The sequence below is a fragment of the Bos indicus genome, chromosome 12 (assembly GCF_029378745.1).
Source record: "Bos indicus isolate NIAB-ARS_2022 breed Sahiwal x Tharparkar chromosome 12, NIAB-ARS_B.indTharparkar_mat_pri_1.0, whole genome shotgun sequence".
Lineage (NCBI taxonomy): Eukaryota > Metazoa > Chordata > Mammalia > Artiodactyla > Bovidae > Bos > Bos indicus.
This window is the reverse complement of record NC_091771.1, coordinates 28,176,548-28,197,734: the sequence shown is the minus strand read 5'-3', so window position 1 is coordinate 28,197,734 and position 21,187 is coordinate 28,176,548. Positions and strand designations below refer to the sequence as shown.

Below are 21,187 nucleotides of genomic sequence, written 5' to 3'. Positions count from 1 at the left end.
TGAAGACAGGTCTTTCAAACTTTTTGCGTAAGTAACAGAAAACATAGTCATATATAATGACTGTTGCTGTAGAAGGTAAAGATTTCATTCATTCTCTATATATTAATTACATATGAGAATTTGTATCTTAAAGTCCTTAATTTTTGTTTAGCTTCCAGGAAAAAAGACAACTAAGCTTTGGGTTCCAGATGAAGAGGTTTCACCTGAAACAATGGTCAAAGTGAGTGACATGCACAGATCTGCTGATTTTAATCTACTTACCCTATTATTATTATATTATAGGTGTTAATAGTTCCTGTTATAAAGATATGGCTATTGAAGTAATTCAAGTTTTTATGTTTATTCTATGACATCCTTTGGGCCATGAGAGTATAGGGTGATACTGAGAAACCTGAGACTTTGGGGAGCTGCACATAATCTAGTTTGGAAAATAAAGAGAGTGAAAACTCCTTCCATGTTACTTTTTCTTAGATATCAATATTTTAATGGCAGAAGACAATGCTGGCTTTAAGTACCTTCTCTTTTCAGTAAAGATGGTCATCCAGGTTTTAAGACTGTTCATCAGGGCTTCCCAGGTGGCACTAGTGGTAAAGAATCAGCCTACCAATGCAAGAGAAAGAATCTGCCTGTCAGTGCTGGAGACGAGGGTTCGATCCCTGGGTCAGGAACATACCCTGGAGGAGGAAATGGCAACCCGTTTCCAGTATTCTTGCCTGGGAAATCCCATGGACAGAGGAGCCTGGCAGGCAACAGCCCATACAGTCACAAAAGAGTTGGACATAACTGAGCATGCACGCACATCTTTTCCATGGGATTTGATAAACATTTTTATTTAAAAAAATTCAACCTGTAATTTCTTGAGTTAGAAGTTGTATATAAAAGATTGCTTATCGCTTCTGTAGGAGTATTACCTCTCTAAAACCGTATGTAGTCTGTAATATAGACCTCAGTCTATATTACAAGGTGTGAAGGCCAAGAACAAATACATTAAATATTGTTTTTCTATTTATACTTTCTTATAAATAATTTTGTTGTATATTTATGTTTCATACTGTGAACTACTTTTTCACATTATTGCAGTTTCAGATTCTGATACTGTTTCTCCAGACCTGTAGAGCAGTCTTCCTTTAGCATCAATGAATGATGCTGGAAACTTTTGAGTTCAAGTGTGAACCAGTTTTCTCTGCATTGGTCTCAAGCAGCAGTTTTGTGTAGTTGGACAACACTGTATTAGAAGGCAGGCTGCCTGCACTTAAGTTCATGGTTATGAAGTGGCCAAGGAAGAGAATCTGAAGAGTGTAAGCCACATACCATAGTCTGAAACCCATTTAGCTCTGAAGCTTCAGATCTATAAAAAGTAAGGTAATATGTAAAAAAGAGAAAATGTGTTGTACCACTTCAGAAAGGGTTGTTCCAAATATTAGAGGCAGTAACAGGTATTAAAGTACTGATATTGATAGTAAGTACTGCATAATTATGAAAAATGCAGTACAAATGTAAGGTGGTATAAACTCTTAGACACAAAAGATGAAATATGGTTTGCATTTGGGAACTTTATGGATTAGGGAAGTTAACATGATTTTACTGTGGATTCTAAAGGGTAGAGTGTTGAGAAACATTTTTTAAAAAGCAGGAAGAACCAGTTTTTAGATAAATCATTCGTCAATTACCAGGAGGTGGAACGTGAGACATTTTTAAAACATTCAGTTATCTTCACACATGCAAATAAAAATAATTTTTTCTTTCCTATTCTTAAAACGCATCTATTAAAAACATCTCTTCATTCTTTCTCAAAGCTAATGTAGAGTTTCTTTGAACAGTAGCAATGTTGTGTCAATTTGTATTTTAAATAGATTCAGGCTATTAAAATGATGGTTCGATGGCTACTTGGAATGAAAAATAATCACAGTAAATCAGGAACTTCTACTTTAAGATTGCTTACAACAATATTGCACAGTGATGGAGACTTGACAGAACAAGGGAAAATTAGGTATGTAAATACAGCTCCAGCATTCTTTGGATTACACAATATGTTAACATCTGATGTAATTTTTGAATGATGGTTTCTTTTTAAACAAAATAATACAGATTTGTAGATATGCATATACTTTTATTGTAATAGGCTTTTGTATAGTGGTTATTTCAAAATGACAGTCCCATGTCTAGTGCAGATTACTGCTGAATGCTTTTAAGTATTTTTAACAGTAGATGTTTACTTTTTTCTAATACCTTATATGAAACTGTTAATGTACCAATCAGTAACTGGTGTTTTACATTCTTGTTAATATTTAAATACAAAAGAACAGACCAAATAGAAAACAGCTTATCTGAATCTGTTTCCAGAAGTATTGTTGTTGTTGTTTAGTTTTGCTAAGTCGTGTTTGACTCTTTGCGACCCCATGGACTCCAGCACACCAAACTCCTCTGTCCTCCGCTGTCTCCTGGAGTTTGCTCAGACTCATGTCCATTGAGTTGGTGATTCTATCTAATCATCTCATCCCCTGCTCCTTTTGATATCAGTCTTTGCCAACATCAGTGTCTTTTGCAATGGAATTGGCTCTCTGGAAGTAAAAATATATGCATACGTGGAAAATACACTTGACACAAAGTATTAAAAATACATATACTTTTTGTTTGTGTTTTGTTTGAAAGATGTATAGTCTAGTGATTGAAAACATGAACTCTGGATTCCAGATTCAAATCCTGGGACCACATCTTAGCAGCTTGGTACCTTTCAGCAAGTTACTGTAACTGCTCTGTACCTCAGTTTCCTCAGCTATAAAACAGAGATGATGATTAATGCCTATCTCATCTAGCTATTATGGTAATCAAAAAAGGTAGTATATTTAATGTATTTAAAACACTGCCCAGCAAATAGTAATTAGATATATTGATGGTAGTGGTTATGTCAGAATTAGCTAAAATTTAGAAGTTTGTCCTCTGTGAAAATACAGGTACCATTTATAACATCTTATTGGTAGTTAAAAATATAAGAGTAACTTCCCCCACCTTTTATATATATATGTGTGTGTGTGTACACATCTAGCTTAAAGTCTTTAGGACCAAATATAAATGGTAATTGTCAGCTGCTTAATACTTTGCCATCTTTGCTTCATTTCTTATATGTTTTGTGCATACGGTACTTTTTGCATAGAATATTAGCATTAACACATTCTTCTCAAACAGATCAAATAAAAAGAAAGTTCTGTAAGGTATTCCACATGTATAACTCATTTATTACCTTTTCAGTAAAATTAGTTGTCTCTACCTTCTACTCTTATAATTTATGTTAGCATCCAAGAGTTACATAATAATTAGTAAAATTTCCTTAGTATTGATACATTTTGTCTCAAATTTACTAATTACATTATTTATGTGCATACTTAGGTCTCATGCCACCTGTTTTTATTCATAGTATTCTTTAACATAATCACATGTGTTCTTGAATTCTGTAAGTGTGTGTGAATTACATTGGATCTGTCTGCATTTTTTAAAAAAATTTAATGAAGTACAGTTGATTTACAATAATGTGTCAATTTCTGCTGTGCATCAAAGCGATTCAGTTAAATACACACACACACACACACACACACACACACACACACACACACACACACATGCCTTTTCATATTCTTTTGCGTTGTAGTTTGTCACAGGATGTTGAAAATAGTTCCCTGTGCTATACAGTAGGGCCTTGTTGTTTCTCCATCCTACAGCTGAAAGTTTGCCTCTGCTAATCCCGAACTCCCACTCCTTTTCTCCTCTACACCTCCTCCCCCTTGGCAACCACATGTCTTTTTTCTATTTCTGTGAGTTTGTTTTTGCTTTGTAGATTTGTGATTTGTGTCACATTTTAAATTCCACATATAAGTGATATCATATGGTATTTGTCTTTCTCTTTCTGACTTTGCTTAGTATGGTAATCTCTAGGTCCATTCATGTCGCAAATGGCAGAATTTCATCTTTTTGATGGCTAAGTAATATTCCACTGTATACACGTACCATATCTTCTTTGTCCATTCATCTGTCGGTGGACATTTACACTGTTTCCATGTCTTAGCTATTGCAAATAGTGAACATAGGGGTGCATTTATCTTTTTAAGGTTAGTTTTGTCTTGATGTATGCCCAGGAGTGGAATTGCTGGAACTTTGTTTTTAGTTTTTTGAAGAACCTCCATATTGTTTTCCATAGTGGCTGCACTGATCTACATTCCTACGAACAGTGTAAGAACAGTGTCCTTACACAGTGAAGGAACTTTTCTTCACACCCTCTCCAGCATTTGTTGTTTGTATACTTTTTAATGATGACTATTCTGACTGGTGTGAGGTGGTACATCATTGTAGTTTTGATTTGCATTTCTCTAGTAATCAGCAATATTGAGCATCTTTTCATGTACCTGTTGGCCATCTGTATGTCTCCTTTGGAGAGATGTATATTTAGATTTTTTATTTTTTGATTGGCTTGCTTGTTGTTGAGTTTTATGAGCTGTTTCTGTATTTTGGAAAGAAAGCTGTTATTTGTCACATCATTTGCAGATATTTTCTGCCTATCCCTAGGTTGTCTTTTCATTTTGTTTGTGGTTTCCTTTGCTGCAAAAGCTTGTAAGTTTAATGAGGTCCCATTTGTTTATTTTTGCTTTTATTTCTATTGCCTTGGGAGCCTGACCTGTGAACAATTGTGTGAGTTATGTCAGAATATTTAGGCTTTCTTCTGTGAGTTTTATCGTGTCGTTTTGTTTTTAAGTCTTTAGGGCATTTTGAGTTTATTTTTGTGTATGGTGTGAGAGTGTGTTCTTACTTGATTGACTTACATGCAGTTGTCCATCTTTCCCAGCACCACTTGATGAAGAGATTGTCTTTTCCTCATTGAATATTCTTGCTTCCTTTGTCAAAGATTAATTGTTCACAGGTTTGTGGATTTATTCTGGGCTCTCTGTTCTGTTCTATTGATCCACTTGTCTGTTTTTGTGCCAATAATATACTGTTTTGATTATGGTAGCTTTTTTGTATTGTCTGAAGTCTGGAGGACAATGCCTCCTGCTTTATACTTTTCCTCAGGATTACCTGACAATTCTGAATCTTTTTTGGTTCCGTTTACCTTTTAGGATTATTTGTTTTAATTCTGTGAAAAGTCTCATGGGTAATTTGATAGGTGTAACCTTAAATCTGTAGATTGCTTTGAATAGTATGGCCATTTTAATAACAGTATTAACTCAATTCAAGAGATGGGATGTTTTTCCATTTCTCTGAATCATCTTCAGTTTTATTAATATTTTGTATTTCTCAACATATAAGTCTTTCATTTCCTTGGTCAGATTTATTCCTAAGTATTTTATTTTGGTGGTACAGTTTTAAAAGGGATTGTTTGTTTACACTCACTTTCTGATATTTTACTGTTGCTGTAAAGAGATGCAGCCTGTTTCTGTATATTAATCTCGTCTCCTTCTACCTTGCTGAATTCATTTATCAGTTCTAGTAGTTTCTGTGTGGAGTCTTTAGAGTTTTCTATGTCGTATCATCTGCATATAATAATAATTTTTACCTCTTCTCTACCAATTTGAATACCTTTTATTTCCTACTCTGCTTTAGCTGGGACTTCCAATACTATGTTGAAGTGAAGTGGTGACAGTGGGCATCCTTTTTTTCCAGAGTATACTGGGAAGGCTTTCAAGTTCTTACTGTTGAATATTATATGGGCTGTGGGTTCATCATAAATAGCTTTTATTATGTTGAGCTATGTTCTCTCTGTACTTATTTTCATAAGGGTTTTGTATCATGAATGAATGTTGACTTTTATCAATTCTGTATCTACTGACATGATCATGTGGTTTTAATCCTTTCTTTTGTTGATGTGGTGTATCACATTAATTGATTTGCATGATTTGAACTGTCTTTGTGACCCTGGGGTGAATCTAGCTTGGTTGTGGTGTATGACCTTTTTTATGTGTTGAATTCAGGTTGCTGATACTTTAAGAACTTTTGTGTTTATTCATCAAAGATATTGACCTGTAATTTGCTTTTTTGATGGTGTCTTTGTCTGGTTTCGGTAACTTCATTGCCAGACTTCAGGGTGATGGTGACTTCATAGAATGTCTCTGGGAGTGTTTTCTTCCTATTCACTCTTTTGGAAGAGTTTAAGAAGTTCTTTTTTGTATGTTTTATAGAATTCCCCAGTGAAGCCATCTGGTCTTGAAGTTTTGTTTGTAGGCAGTGTTTTTGGTTTGGTTTTCTTAATTAGAGATTCTGTATCATTTCTAGTGATTGGTCTGGTTATCTGTTTCTTCTTGCTTTTTAGTGGGCTGTATGTTTCTAAAAAGTCGTCCTTTTCTTCTAGGTTCATAGTATTGTTCATAGTAATTCTCTTTCAGTTTCCTTGTATTTCTGCAGTTTGAGTTGTGATTTCTCCTCTTTCATTTCTTATTTTGTTTATTTGAGTCTTGTCTTCTTGCTGAGCCCGGTCAGAGGTTTGTCAATTTTTGTTTGCCGTGTCAAAGAATCAGCTCTTGGTTTTATTGATTTTTTTTTTTTTTTTTTGGTATTGTTTTTAAATCTCTGTTTTATTTATTTCCTCTCTGATCTTTATTATTTCCTTCCATCTGCTGACTTTAGGTTTGTGATTTGATGGTTTTCTTTTGTATTATTCTTGTATTCTCTTCTTTTTGATTTTTGTTAATCTGTTGTTATGTTTTTGATTTGTGCCTGCCCTAGTTTTCAAATATATTAAACCTGTTCATATACCTACTTGCTTTAGATTTAGGTAATCGTACAAACTGAAACACATTCTAGGAAAAGACAAATCTATATTTTTTTACTCTCCTCTCCCACATTTTATAATTTTGTTGTCCTTGTACATCCTCATAGTGACACTTTTGCTGTTCGTTTTGGTAATCACTGGCTTCACAGTAATTTTATTTTTTTGAAGAATTTGTGTACTTATTTCAGTGATTTACTTTCCAATTGTGATTTTCTCTTTCTTATAGATTCTTGCATCTTTTCTACTTAGAAAGGACCTTTCAATATTTCCTTTAAGATAGGTTTAGTATTGTATTCTTTAAGTTACTGTTTTTCTGAGAAATTCTTTATTTCTCCTTCTATTCTATAGGATAGTCTTGCTGGGTACAGTATCTTGGGTTGCAGATTCTTCACTTTTGGACTTTGAATATATCTTGCTACTTCCTTATGGCGTGCAGTGTTTCTGTAGAGAAATGAGCTGATAGCCTTTTGGGGGTTCCCTTGTAGTTAACTTTTCTTCTCTTGCTGCCTTTAAAATCTCTCTTTAACATTTGCCACTTTTATTATAATGTGTCTTGGTATAATCTGTTTGGATTTATCTTGTGAAGGGCACTTTGTGCTTCCTCTATTTGGATATCTGTTTCTTTCTTTAGGCCTGGTAAGTTTTCAGCCATAATTTCTTCAAGGACGTGTTCATTCCCCTTTCTTTTTTTTCTTCCAGAATCCCTATCATACATAGATTTGAATGCTTCATATTATCCCATAGGTCTCTTATATTGCCTTTTTTTAGGGGGTGGTTGTCTGCTGATCTACTTGGGTAATTTCCATTTTTCTGTCTTCCAGAAAAATGGAAATTTTTCATTTTTCCATTTAAATAAATGGAAATTATTCCTTCTGCTGTCCATAGCCTTTAGTTCAGCTTTGGTCTCTTCTAATGAATTCTCTGTTTTTTTCCTTGGCCCCTGCTTATAGTTTCCAATTCCTTTTCACAATAATCTGCATCTGTATCAGTGGCCTTTCTTAATTCCTGTAGTATTTTCATTCATTTTCTCCATTTTGAATTCAGTGTCTGTTAGACTGAAGAAGTCTGTTTCATTGTTCTTTCAAAAGGGGAATTCTCTCTATTAACGGAGAGCGCTTTTTCTGCTTCTTTATTTTACTTTTATTTCTTTTGCTCTGTGAGTCTAGAGCAGTTACCTGCTGTGGTCTTTGAGGGCTGTTTTTCTGTGGGGGTGACCCTGTGTAGCCTGTGTGAGTTTAATATTTTTTGGTGTGAGGGCTGTTTTTTAGTATGGATGCCTGCAGCCTGTTTCTTCTGTGTATGCTGGCCATTATCCCCTTGATAGGAGCGGTGACAGATGTTGTAGTGACCAGAGCCTGCACAAGCTGTCAACCGGGCCTCCTCTTTGGTCTGTGGTTGTCATTGCCCTGTTGGGGCAGGGTCTGCTCCCAAGTTGTTGGGAGTAGAAGCCCCTGATCCATTTCTGATCTGCACTACAAGGGAGGTAGGATTGGAACCCCCTACCAGAAGAGGAGCCACTGAGTATTGTTCCACTGGATCTGTGTACCTGTGAGTATGCTCCGTTGTGTCAGCTTCACCTTTTGTGTGAACTCACAAAGTGCACTGTTGTTGGCACTGCCTTCACCTCACCTCAAGCGTGGCTATGCTGGCAGTTGGTCTTGGTGTCTCTCAGGAGTTGTTTTCACAAGGTCACCAGTGCAGATACACTGAAGTCAGGTTCCAAGACTGTAGTAGTTGCATACCTGGACCCCTGGACCTGCTGTGGGAGCTATGGAGGCACTGCAGACCTTGACCTGGCCCAGTCCCTGAGTGTACGTGCCCACAAAGCCCACAGCTGCTAAGGCCAGACCCATCCACCTGCAGGAGCTCTCGTTGGGTCTGTGTTCTTAAACTAGTCTTCAAAAACATTGTTGTAATGGACAGAAGAGCTTGGCAAGCTGCATTCCGTGGGGTCACAAAGAGTCAGACACGACTGAGCGCGCGCACACACACACACACACAAAGTATTTTAATTAGTTACTTTTTAAATTTACTAAATTCCAACAAGGAAATCAGATTTTCCTTAGCAGTGGTTGAGTGATTTATCTTATAATAACTACTTGAAATATTGCTGTTGATGAACTGAAAATATCTCTGCAACCTGTAACTTCAGAACCTTTAATGTTGTCATACACTCTGTAAATATTTTTACATAATTGTTAGAAAGATAAAGGAAGAGTCTTAAACCAACTAGATCTTTAGATCTTGGAAGATTAAGTTTTTTTTTTTTTGCATCCTGGAAGATTAAGATTTATCTCTTTCACATCCCTCTCATTATGGTGTATTTGTTGTATGTATAGTAAATAATAATGTTTTACTATGGAGCTATATAGGGAGTCCTAATTAAGTAGTTACAACTTCCCTCCTTACAATATTTCAGTGAATCAGTAATTCATCTGATATGTCTCTGTATTAGGAAGGATTATTTAAATATATTTACTAGTCAAGAATTTCCTAATTGCTGAAATATATCCCATCTTACGACAGATTTTCTTCCCTTAAAAAGAGGCTCTTGATGATATTTCAAAATTGAATACTAGCTAAAAATAGTAATTTTTTTAATCTACTGTACCTGCTTTTATGTTAACTTCTTTTGTACTTAACACCATAGTTTTAGTTGAATGATCAGCAAGTTATGATATTTTGTGCGTAATACATAAGTAAACACATATCCCCGAAAAAATCCATAGTGGAAGACTTGAGACCTAATAACTGAACATACAAATAGATTCGTCCTAGGCTTGGCTGAAAGCTTTCTGTATAGAACAAGAGAATTCAATGACTAGCTTAGACTTGTGTTCAAGCAAAGAATTTTGTTCTGTTGGACACCATCTTCCAAACATAATATAGTGGTCAGTATCACTGAATTGTTTTCTGCCTTTTTTTTTTAGGCCAGAGGAATTTTTATAAAATTAGATACACAAAGTAGGAATATTCTTGTGCAGATGTTTAGAAATCTAATTCATATTCTTTCTTGCTTATTTTTCAGTAAACCAGATATGTCACGCCTGAGACTCGCTGCTGGGAGCGCAATTGTGAAGCTGGCCCAGGAGCCCTGTTACCATGAGATTATCACGTTAGAACAGTATCAGCTGTGTGCTTTAGCTATCAATGTAAGGAAAATGGTTGGTTGTACAGAACATGATTCTTTGTGTTCTTTGACTTTTAGTACTTGTGGTACTTCAGTATTTAAAACATCTGTTTATTATGATTTTAGTTTTGGTACTATTATTCAGATACTTGACTAGTCAATATGAGAAATGAGATTTTTGCGAAGCCCGTAATTTTCTGGTTTACTATTCCCTCTTTAATTTTGGAGATAACCTTATTTTGCCATAAAATGAGAATTGTTTAAAAAATAACATATTAAATTTCTTAGAAAACAACGTATGTAATTAATTTTTCAAATTGGTAGTACTTGCAGTCTATCGATTTATTGGACTCTTGGTCTGATATTTCTTAGGGTGTTAGTGGTATTGGTTGTTAAGTAGAAATTTTTTTAAAATATAAGGGCAAGTATGGATGTTAAGAAAGATGGACTTTGTTTGAAACTTGCTGTGTGTAGTCAGTATGTGCAGATCATCAGTTAAATGTCCATTCTGTCCAGAGAACATCCATGCTTGTTAAATTCTAGAGACTTTGTTTTCTAGGATACTGTATATGTTACTGTCTCAGTCATCAAATTCCCAATGCGAAAGTTCAGATTACCTAAGTTTAAAGGTTGTTTTAGAATTCTGTTGACTGTGAAACATGTATTCATTGTAAAACGTTAATTATTAGCACATTCTCACAATTTACAAATATGGGATTACCCTATTGTAAACAAAGCTTTTTCCTAATTTTGTTGTTCCTTTCAACCACAGGCTTGTCTCTGCTGTCTTATCCTCTCACTCTAACCTGCTCACGTTTTAGCATTTGCTTTCACTGTTTTCCAAAAATGATCTAATTAAGTCCCCCAGTCCAATGGTCTTAATCTTTATTATACATGTCCTTTTGGCATCATTTGACACAACTCATTGCACCTTTATTTTTGAAATATTTTTTTTTGGCTTTTGTCTCCTGATTTTTGTCATACTTCACGACTACATTTTTTGGCCCTTCTCAAGTTTCTGGACCCACTTCCAATGCCAAACAGAAATTTCAAACTTTTATTTCCTGAGAACGTAAGACTGAATCTCTCCCAAATCTATTCTTTCCTGACACACAGAGAACCTCAGTAAACATTAAGTAAAGGTGAATGGCATTTCTTAGACCTAAAAGCATGATTTATATTTGACTATTTGCTTGTGTTTGCACCTTGTCACAAAAGTACAGATAATTCTGTCCTTTGATATCTAGATAATTCTGTCCTTTGATATCTATTACATCTTTTTTATTCATACCTTCTTAACCTTAACCATTCTGATTGCTGTACCCATCGTTAGCTGTCATCTGTGCCATTGGGAGACTTTTCTATGGTGGGTTAAATTTCCCTATCAACTTCTGGTCATGTTATTCCCCTGGTCAGAAATATTTATGGGCTTGTACTCATAAGAAAGAAAAATTGCATATATTTTACCTAGAAGGCCATTCAAGCCCTTCTAATATTTGGACCTGCATATGGACTGGAAGGAACACAAGCTGGAATCAAGATTGCCGGGAGAAATATCAATAACCTCAGATATGCAGATGACACCACCCTTATGGCAGAAAGTAAAGAGGAACTCAAAAGCCTCTTGATGAAAGTGAAAGAGGAGAGTGAAAAAGTTGGCTTAAAGCTCAGCATTCAGAAAACGAAGATCATGGCATCCAGTCCCATCACTTCATGGGAAATAGATGGGGAAACAGCAGAAACAGTGTCAGACTTTATTTTGGGGGGCTCCAAAATCACTGCAGATGGTGACTGCAGCCATGGAATTAAAAGATGCTTACTCCTTGGAAGGAAAGTTATGACCAACCTAGATAGCATATTCAAAAGCAGAGACATTACTTTGCCAACAAAGGTTCGTCTGGTCAAGGCTTTGTTTTTTCCAGTGGTCATGTATGGATGTGAGAGTTGGACTGTGAAGAAGGCTGAGCGCAGAACAATTGATCCCTTTGAACTGTGGTGTTGGAGAAGACTCTTGAGAGTCCCTTGGACTGCAAGGAGATCCAGCTAGTCCATTCTGAAGGAGATCAGCCCTGGGATTTCTTTGGAAGGAATGATGCTAAAGTTGAAACTCCAATACTTTGGCCACCTCATGCGAAGAGTTGACTCATTGGAAAAGACTCTGATGCTGGGAGGGGTTGGGGGCAAGAGGAGAAGGGGACGGCAGAGGATGAGATGGCTGGATGGCATCACTGACTCGATGGACGTGAGTCTGAGTGAACTCGGGGAGTTGGTGATGGACAGGGAGGCCTGGCGTGCTGCGATTCATGGGGTCGCAAAGAGTTGGACACGACTAAGCGACTGATCTGATCTGATCTGATACATTTTAAAATTCTGTTTAGCACACCACCCTTTACCTATGTTTATTTCAGTGAAGCCAAACATTTTTTTTCTTTTATGTACCTGTAGTTTGCCTCCCTCTAATTTTATTTTCACCGTCTTCATTTCTGCATACCCAAATCCAACCCTTTGTGCAAATCAAGGCTCAGACACAATCCTCTCCACGAAACTAGCTCTAATTCATACAATAGATCTCCTTTGGATCCCCTACAGATTTTATCTACAGTCCCGATACATACTTACTTGCCTTGTCTTAGTTACATGCCTATGGTTTATTTGTGTTTACTTGAGTTCAGCTCTTTAAAGGCAATGTTGTATCTCAGTGGCCTTTGTCATGCATTTGAATAGAAAGTAAATCTGGAAGAATAAAAATTCAATAATACCAATCTTGAAAGCAAAAGTGGCCCAGTTGTGTCCAACACTTTGCAACCCCATGGATTATACAGCCCATGGAATTGTCCGGGCCAGAATACTGGCGTGGGTAGCCTTTCCTTTCTCCAGGGGATCTTCCCAACCCAGGGATCGAACCCAGGTTTCCTTCATTGCAGGCAGGCAGATTCTTGACCAGCTGAGCCACCGGGGAAGCCCTTGAAAGTCAATCAGTCATGTCTGACTCTTTGCGACCCCATGGACTATACAGTTTTACAATTCTCCAGGCCAGTCTAGGTATTTTAGAATTTGAATGCACTTCATGAAAATTTACTGTGTACTTCTATGTGCTATGCATTGTTCTAGGTTCTTCAGATACAAAGGTGAGTCATGGCTATAGCCCTTAAGAAGATAAGCTCTTAGGAGAACAGAAAATATAAGTGCTGTTAATACAATGTAATACACACAATAATTGAACTATTTACAAGATACTACAAATAACTGAGAATAATTTACACTTAAAACGTATACTTTGCTGTACAGCAGAAATTAACACAAAAGTTTATTTAATATGCAGACTAAAATGAATTTCTTAGTAGGGAGTAAAAGCTTTGATTGGAACTTTATCTCAGAAAAGAATTTGGTAGTAGTAGATCCCTTGTGGCTCAGCTGGTAATGAATCTGTCTGCAGTACGGGAGATCTGGGTTCAATCCCTGGGTTGGGAAGATCCCCTGGAGAAGAGAAAGGCTACCCATATTCTGGCCTGGAGAATTCTCTGGATTGTATAGTCCATGGGGTCGCAAAGAGCTGGACACGACTGAGTTGACTTTCACTTTCACTTTCCTTATATTGAACCAATTACTGGTTATAACCATAAACATGAAAGTATAAAGTGTCTGCTTTTTTGAGAGTGTATTTTTCCTGATAAAAATTGTGTCACTCTATCCTCTGCTTCACATGTTTTTATAACCTAGTCAAAGTGTAAATCTTTACTTCGTATTTTTAATAGCCTTGTTGTTCAGTTGCTCAGTTATGTCTGACTCTGTGACCCCATGGACTGCAGCACACCAGGCTTCCCTGTCCTTCACCGTCTCTTGGAGCTTACCCAAACTCATGTCCATTGAGTCAGTGATGCCATCCAGTCATCTTGTCCTCTGTCATCCACTTTTCCTCCTGTCTTCAATCTTTCCCAGAATCAGGGTCTTTTCTAATGAGTTGGCTCTTTGTATCAGTGGCCAAAGTATTGGAGTTTCAGCTTCAGTATCAGTCCTTCCATTGGATATTCAGGGTTGATTTCCTTTAGATTGACTGGTTTAATAACCTAGTTGAAAGGATAAATACGTTCTTTACTTCATATTATTTTTTATAAACTAGTGAAAAGGGTAAATCTTTGCAAAAATAAGAGCAAACATTGGAAGACTTCCTCATTTCCCAGGAGCACATCTTTTAAATCTTTATTTAGGTGATTCTCTTTCGCTGTACCCATTGGATCATCATTCTTGTCAATTTTCTCATATTTTGTTGTTAAATGTCAATTGCCTTGCATATGATTGGACAGTTTTTTTCTAACATTATCTTAATGACCTTTTGAAACTCTCCTACCTTTGCTGTGATTCACAGTTGACATTGTAATTAATTTGCATTGTACTATTAGATCGTCAGTGATTACTGAAGAATGACAAAAACATGGCTTTGGAAATGTATCTAAGTAGTGTGGAGGGATATTTGAGTGCTCTTCAGTGTTTTGTTGTTGTTTGCTTGCTTGCTTTATTGAGGTATATTTAATTTACAGTATTGTGTTAGTTTTAGGTATGACTAGTGTAGTGATGCCGGTTGCTTCTGCGGTTATATTCCACTATAGCTTATTATATTAGATAATAGTATTGAGTGAAAGTGAGAGTTGCTCAGTCATGTCTGTCTCTCTGCAACCCCATAGACAATAGCTCCCCAGACTCCTGTCCATGGCATTCTCCAGGCAAGAATACTGGCATGGGTAACCATTCTCTTCTCCAGTATAATATTGACTAGTTTGTATCTATAATATATTCTTACAAGTAGCTTGTTCATTTGTGAATATATTTGTGATATATTGACTTTTAATTATATTGTTTGTTTGTAATTGGATATTTTCATAATGAATAATTGGATACTGAAAATTACTCTCCTTATAGGAGTAATAATGAGGAAGGGGTAATATAAGTTTAATTTTGTTTTGTGGAGTATAAGGATAGATAACAGATAGTAGTTCTGTCTATTGATTACTATTTTTTTTAATTGAAGTATAGTTGATTTATAGTGTGTTAATTTCTGCTATATAGCCAAATAATTCAGTAGTGCACACACACACACATTCTTTTTATATTCTTTTCCGTTATGGTTTATCACAGAATACTGAATCTAGTTCCCTGTGCTATCGAGTAGAACCTTGTTATCCATTCTGTGTATAATGCTTTGCATCTGCTAACCCAAAACTACCATTTCCTCCCTCCCCCTCTCCACCTTCCCCCTTGGCAACCAGCCATAAGTCTGTTCTGTGTGTCTGTTCTGTTTTGTAGGTAGGTTCATTTGTGTCTTATTTTAGATTCCACATGTAAGTGATAGTATTTTTCTGACCTACCTACTTCACTTGGTATGGCAATCCACAGGTCCATTCCTGCTGCTGCAAAGTGGCAGTATTTGATTAATTTTACGGCTGAGTTGTATTGTCATTCGTCTGTGGATGGGCCTTTCCGGTGTCTCCAGGTCTTGGCTGTCGTAACCAGCACTACCGTAAGCGTGGTGATGCAGGTCTCTTTCTGAACTATGGTTTTGCTGATTATGTGCCTGGGAGTGGGATTACTGGATTGTATGGTGACTCTACTTTCAGTTTTTTGAGGAACCTCCATACTATTCTCCATAGAAGCTGCACTTGACTACTTTTTTAAAAAGTGGGTGTTTGGTATTGTAGTAAACTGAGGTTTAAAGTAAATGAAAGAAGATGCACAAAATAAGGATTTAAAGATAAGGGCAAGATGTTGCAACCTGGGTTTTGAAGAAAAGCAAAATTAGCATTCTAGATAGAAGAAATAAACATACAGTTGCAATAATATGAAACACACCACACATTATGTTCATTGATGGAGTGTAATAATGAAAGTCTTTGTATATCTCATATATGGTTCAAAAGTCATATTGAGCTTTTCCCTATAGTTTAGAAAAAATTCTCATAATGTGTAGCAGACACTGTGTTAGGTTTTGAGGCACAAAGAGGAATAAAATCTCAGTGCTTGGCTTCAAGAAATAGCACTGCATAAGACAGATAAACCAGTCCTTTTCATACTGTGTACTAAATGCTAGCTCAACATTGAGAAAACAAAGATCATGGCATCCGGTCCCATCACTTCATGGGAAATAGATGGGGAAACAGTGGAAACAGTGTCAGACTTTATTTTTTTGGGCTCCCAAATCACTGCAAATGGTGACTGCAGCCATGAAATTAAAAGACGCTTACTCCTTGGAAGGAAGGTTATGACCAACCTAGATAGCATATTCAAAAGCAGAAACATTACTTTGCCAACAAAGGTCCGTCTAGTCAAGGCTATGGTTTTCCTGTGGTCATGTATGGATGTGAGAGTTGGACTGTGAAGAAGGCAGAGCGCCAAAGAATTGATGCTTTTGAACTGTGGTGTTGGAGAAGACTCTTGAGAGTCCCTTGGACTGCAAGGAGATCCAACCAGTCCATTCTGAAGGAGATCAGCCCTGGGATTTCTTTGGAGGGAATGATGCTAAAGCTGAGACTCCAGTACTTTGGCCACCTCATGCGAAGAGTTGACTCATTGGAAAAGACTCTGATGCTGGGAGGGGTTGGGGGCAGGAGGAGAAGGGGATGGCAGAGGATGAGATGGCTGGATGGCATCACTGACTCGATGGACGTGAGTCTGAGTGAACTCCGGGAGTTGGTGATGGACAGGGAGGCCTGGCGTGCTGTGATTCATGGGGTCGCAAAGAGTCGGACACGACTGAGCGACTGAACTGAACTGAAATCCTAGGCTGGAGATATGCACAGAGTACTAGCAGAGCAAAGTACTAGATATGCACAGAGGGTTCAGGATAAAGATTTACACAGTGATTTCTAGAAGATATGGGAGCTGTCCTTGAAGATGAGGACGGGTTAGCTTCTAGAGTGGAGGTGGGTGGTTTAGGAGAGCGAGTGGTGTGAGAAAAGCAGGCACAGTGATGAGCAGTTAACTAAGAGGAATGTGATGTTGCTGAAATGGATTAGTAACTCCTGCCTTCGGAGTTGTGCATTTTAATCTGAACAGTTTTTTTAAATGATAGAACTAAATATATAAATTGGACAGAGTTTTATCTTAGTAAATGAAAAAGGTAAATAAAAGATAGTGTTCAGACTTGTTTTTACATATCTCATTTAAGTTAAGGTGGATTAATGTATACTAGTTTTTATCTATTCAGTGTGTTCTCACACAGGTAGCTGGTAGTCATTTTAAGGTCCAAGTTATCACTCTGGCCTCCATATTAACTTGTCACATCTTAGTCCTGTGAACTGGAGCACTGGTTGTGGGTACACGTGCTATGTTTATTCTTCTGATTACCTGATATAGTGGATTTCCTATCCAAAATTGTTACTTCCTCTGATACCATGTAGGTAACATGTGGAATAATTATGTCTTCCAGGATGAATGCTATCAAGTAAGACAAGTGTTTGCTCAGAAACTTCACAAAGGCCTTTCTCGATTACGGCTTCCACTTGAGTATATGGCAATTTGTGCACTTTGTGCAAAAGACCCTGTAAAAGAAAGAAGAGCTCATGCCAGGCAGTGTCTGGTAAAAAATATCAATGTGAGACGCGAGTATCTGAAACAGCATGCAGCTGTTAGCGGTAAGCTTGTGTGAAAATGAAGAGTATACTTTCCCATCTTGCCAGTTTCAGTTTTGTGGAGCACAAAATGACGTTACTGTTGTTTATTATATTCTAATCAGCCCTCATTAAGTAAGTTGTTATTACTGTTTTTCAGCAGCAACTTTTCCTCGTAAAAGGTCATTTTAAAATATAAATGCATGGGTATTTAAATATCAACCCATAGTTTTTTATGCAACTGACTAAAAGGCCAAGGGCAAAAAGCAGGAGCTTTGGAGGTAAATGAAGCAGTAAGGGGTACATTTATGAAGATTGTCTAAGTACTCTTGTAGTTTAAAAAAGTCCAGGTCTTTAAACTTTATTGGTTGTCCTCACCTGTAGCTGACATTAATATCAGGGTCCTGTGTGCCTTTTTAAAATTTGTTTACCTCACTCCGTCCACACTTATTAGTTTTTGTGTCCCTGACTTCTGTGACTTGATCAACAGCATTAAAAGCCATCCAGTTACGCAAGTCAGAAGTCAGAGGCATTCTTCATGCCTCCTTTTTTCCTTTCATTGGTCACTAAATCCTCTTAATTCTTCTTTTGGGTGTCTTCACTGTTTCTCCCCAACTCCCCTATCCTGCTGTATTTCACTTGAATTATCATATCTACTCCTGACTAACTCCGTGTTGTAAATGTTCTCCTGCCTCCAGCCGAGCCACACCACTGTCAAAATTATCTTCCTAAAACAGATCTGCTCACGTCATTTTCTTGCTTGAAACCTTGGTTGGCTCCTTTCTGCTCAGAGGATCAAGTAGAAGCTCATTAGCATGACACTTTGTAGTGAACTCTCAGCCTGAGTTTTAAACTTTCTCTCTAGCTACTCCAGAATGTAAATTCTTTGCTCCTTGTACTCTGGATTATTTGAAATTTGTCTAGCCAGCTTTTTTCTCTGTTGTCAACTCTGGAAATTTTGCCTCCCCCTTCTGGCCAAACAAATAAACAAAACCAAGGAAAGAAGTTTGCCCCTTTTGAATCCTTTAAAATACAGTTTTGAGACCCTCTTTCTTTCTCTTCCTACTTCGCCTTGAGAGTTCTGGAGTTAAATCTCACCTCTGCCACCTCTGCCATTTACCGGTTGTATTTGGGTGGGTTGTTTATGCAGTCTGAGCCCTAGTTTCCTTTTTGTAAGATTGGTATAGTTTTACTTGTATCTTATGGTGGTTATGATTAAAAAGTTGTATATATAAAGCACCTGGCATAATGCATGGTTCAAAAAAGTACTCAGAAGTCATTAGCTGTTCTTATTTTAGGGTACTGTCCATGGTGAAGTGGGGCTTCTGTCCTGGTCCTGTCTGTGCTCAGTGTGAGGTCTTTGTCTAGTCTTTTTTTATGTGTGTGTGTCTAGTCTTACGCATCTTTATATTTAAAATAGTAAGCCCTACTAAAATAGTAGGTCTGGAAAAGAGTAAGCACTCAGTACATGTTAGATAGACTTTAATTCAGATTTCACTGAATTTTGAACCTTGTTATTTTTTTCTTCTGGACCTACCTTGAAATGAATATTACACACAAGCTTATTCTCTTTGAGTTCAGTGATAGGAATAAAGAAAATTTGGTGCCTTGTTGACACATACATTATTTTACTCTAGACTGAACATCTGATTTAAAATTGCAAGAGTAGGAAATATAAAAAGAATTGCTCAGAGTATGAATCTTGGTCTTTCGAGTAACCTTTATTAAAACTAGTTAGGATTTCCATTTCTATGTGTAATGGCCCCTACTGATCCTCAGTCAAAAAATCAAAACATTTGAATTTAAACTGAAAAGATACTTAATTGTTATGTAAAATGCCCTAGAAACAATGTCTGTTCCTTTCTGTCAGTTTTTATGTTGCAAATTGTATTAAATAGTATCAACCTTTACTTCCTATTTTTGTGCCATACTGACTGAAAGATTTACTAGTTGTTTACCTTTTGCACAGCAACTTACAAGGGAGTATTGAACATAGAGTTACTAATAAGAAAAATAGATTTTATGTTCCTTAGTCTTGAGTATAGTTTGGGTCACTTTTTCCTCATATCTGTTGAAAATTGAAATATGTATCTTTGTAGGCTCGGCACAGGGTGCACTTAGTAGGCATATCAGTATTGGCCATGATGGATAACTGGATAAACTCTATGATGTACCTCAGCACTGGACCTTTCAGTGTATTTTTCTTCCTGTGATATTGTGGTATATTATTGGGATACAAGAAATAGAGTATCAGAGAGAGAAAGAGAACGAGTAAGATTTGGTTTTCTAACCTAGATGTTTTTGTTTTATTTCTTTTTCAGAAAAATTATTGTCTCTTCTACCTGAATATGTTGTTCCATATACAATTCACCTTTTGGCGCATGATCCGGATTATGTCAAAGTACAAGATATTGAACAACTTAAAGACGTTAAAGAGTAAAGACTTTTTCCATCCCATTTTCCTATTTTCTGAAGTTGTTTCCTGTTAATAATGGAATCTCAGTTATAATTAGTGTATTAAATTTATTTCATTTTTTAGGAGTTTAAGGTTCTTTACCTTATTTGTTCTCTTTTTCTTTTTTCCTACCATTTCTTCATATTTCATTTCTTATATAATTCCCAAAACAACTTAGCATAATTACTGTATTACTGTCCTGTTTCTCTACCAGTCTGGCATTTCTTTTCTATTGAAGTTATCCATTAAAAAGTTTGTTTGTAATTCTTATCTTTTCCTACTTTCTTCTGAAGCACTGTATAGATTTTTATGTGGAGTGAATTAATACTCTTATTCACATGGTAAGCATATTTCCTTTGCAGTTCCTGTCTTTCTCTACAAGGAAGAAAGATGGTCTACTTTAATAATGGGCCAAGTTGATAACCAGGGAACTGTTCCCATACTTTACTGTTGATTAGGTTTATGACAGTTGTAGTTCTTTGAAAGATTCTTGTTTAGATGCCAGAAGAATATACCTGCCAGGGTGTGGGATGGGGGAATATAATGATATTTAGAGAAGTCTTTGTAAGACTTCCTTAAATAGAGATGAGATCCTATTTCTGTTATAGTAAAGGGTGACCTCTGTGGTTTTGAAAAATTAATTTCTTATGCTTTTAGCTTCTTTATTAAAGAAAAAATAACTCTTGGTTTCTTGATTCATAGAAATAGTTTATAGTTAAGTATTTGTGGTGCTTCAAGAGAATAAAATTAAATTACTGGTAATTTTCTCATGACAAGAGAAAGGCTTTTGCCCTCTTTTTGCCACAGTTTCTAGTTTTAAAGAATAAGCAATTAGTTTTCCCAAAATGAATTCTGTGTTAGTATGATTATACTAAGGAAAACTTTTAGCCATTCCTCTTTCTCAGAACACATTGGTTTGGGTTGTTTTTTTTTAATGATAAAATATTCCTTGAAACTTACTAAATAAATATTTGGGGCTGTATTTATAAATGGTCTAGTACAGCCCTGAGTGATCTCCTTTCTATCAGAGAAAAGAAACCGTAACCTATGCCTGCGGTCTCAGAGGTTACTTTTCTCCCTTCTAGAACTGATGCCTTGTTTCACATTTTCCTCTTCTCCCGTTTTCTCCTCTGTACTATCACTCTGTCCCATTCTGTATGCATAATACAGAGACAAAGGACTTTCATTTTTTTCTTGAATAGAATTTAATATAATTACCCTGAAACTGAGGTAGTGAAACTTTTTTT

The 21,187-nt window shown here is 36.5% G+C and overlaps 1 protein-coding gene across 5 annotated transcripts in view; it reads left to right on the top strand.

The window, feature by feature from the left end:
• The window catches only part of PDS5B (PDS5 cohesin associated factor B), a 192,582-nt gene that overhangs the window by 145,572 nt on the left and 25,823 nt on the right, over positions 1 to 21,187 (top strand). For all 5 annotated transcript variants that reach the window (XR_011569734.1, XM_070800202.1, XM_070800200.1 and 2 more), the window contains exons 22-26: positions 152 to 220; positions 1,854 to 1,990; positions 9,783 to 9,906; positions 17,305 to 17,509; positions 19,807 to 19,921. Coding sequence is in view for 4 of the 5 variants with exons in the window: in XM_070800202.1 (XP_070656303.1) it covers positions 152 to 220; positions 1,854 to 1,990; positions 9,783 to 9,906; positions 17,305 to 17,509; positions 19,807 to 19,921 (650 nt within the window). In the remaining variant the exon portion in view is untranslated. The remainder of the gene's footprint in view (positions 1 to 151; positions 221 to 1,853; positions 1,991 to 9,782; positions 9,907 to 17,304; positions 17,510 to 19,806; positions 19,922 to 21,187) is intronic.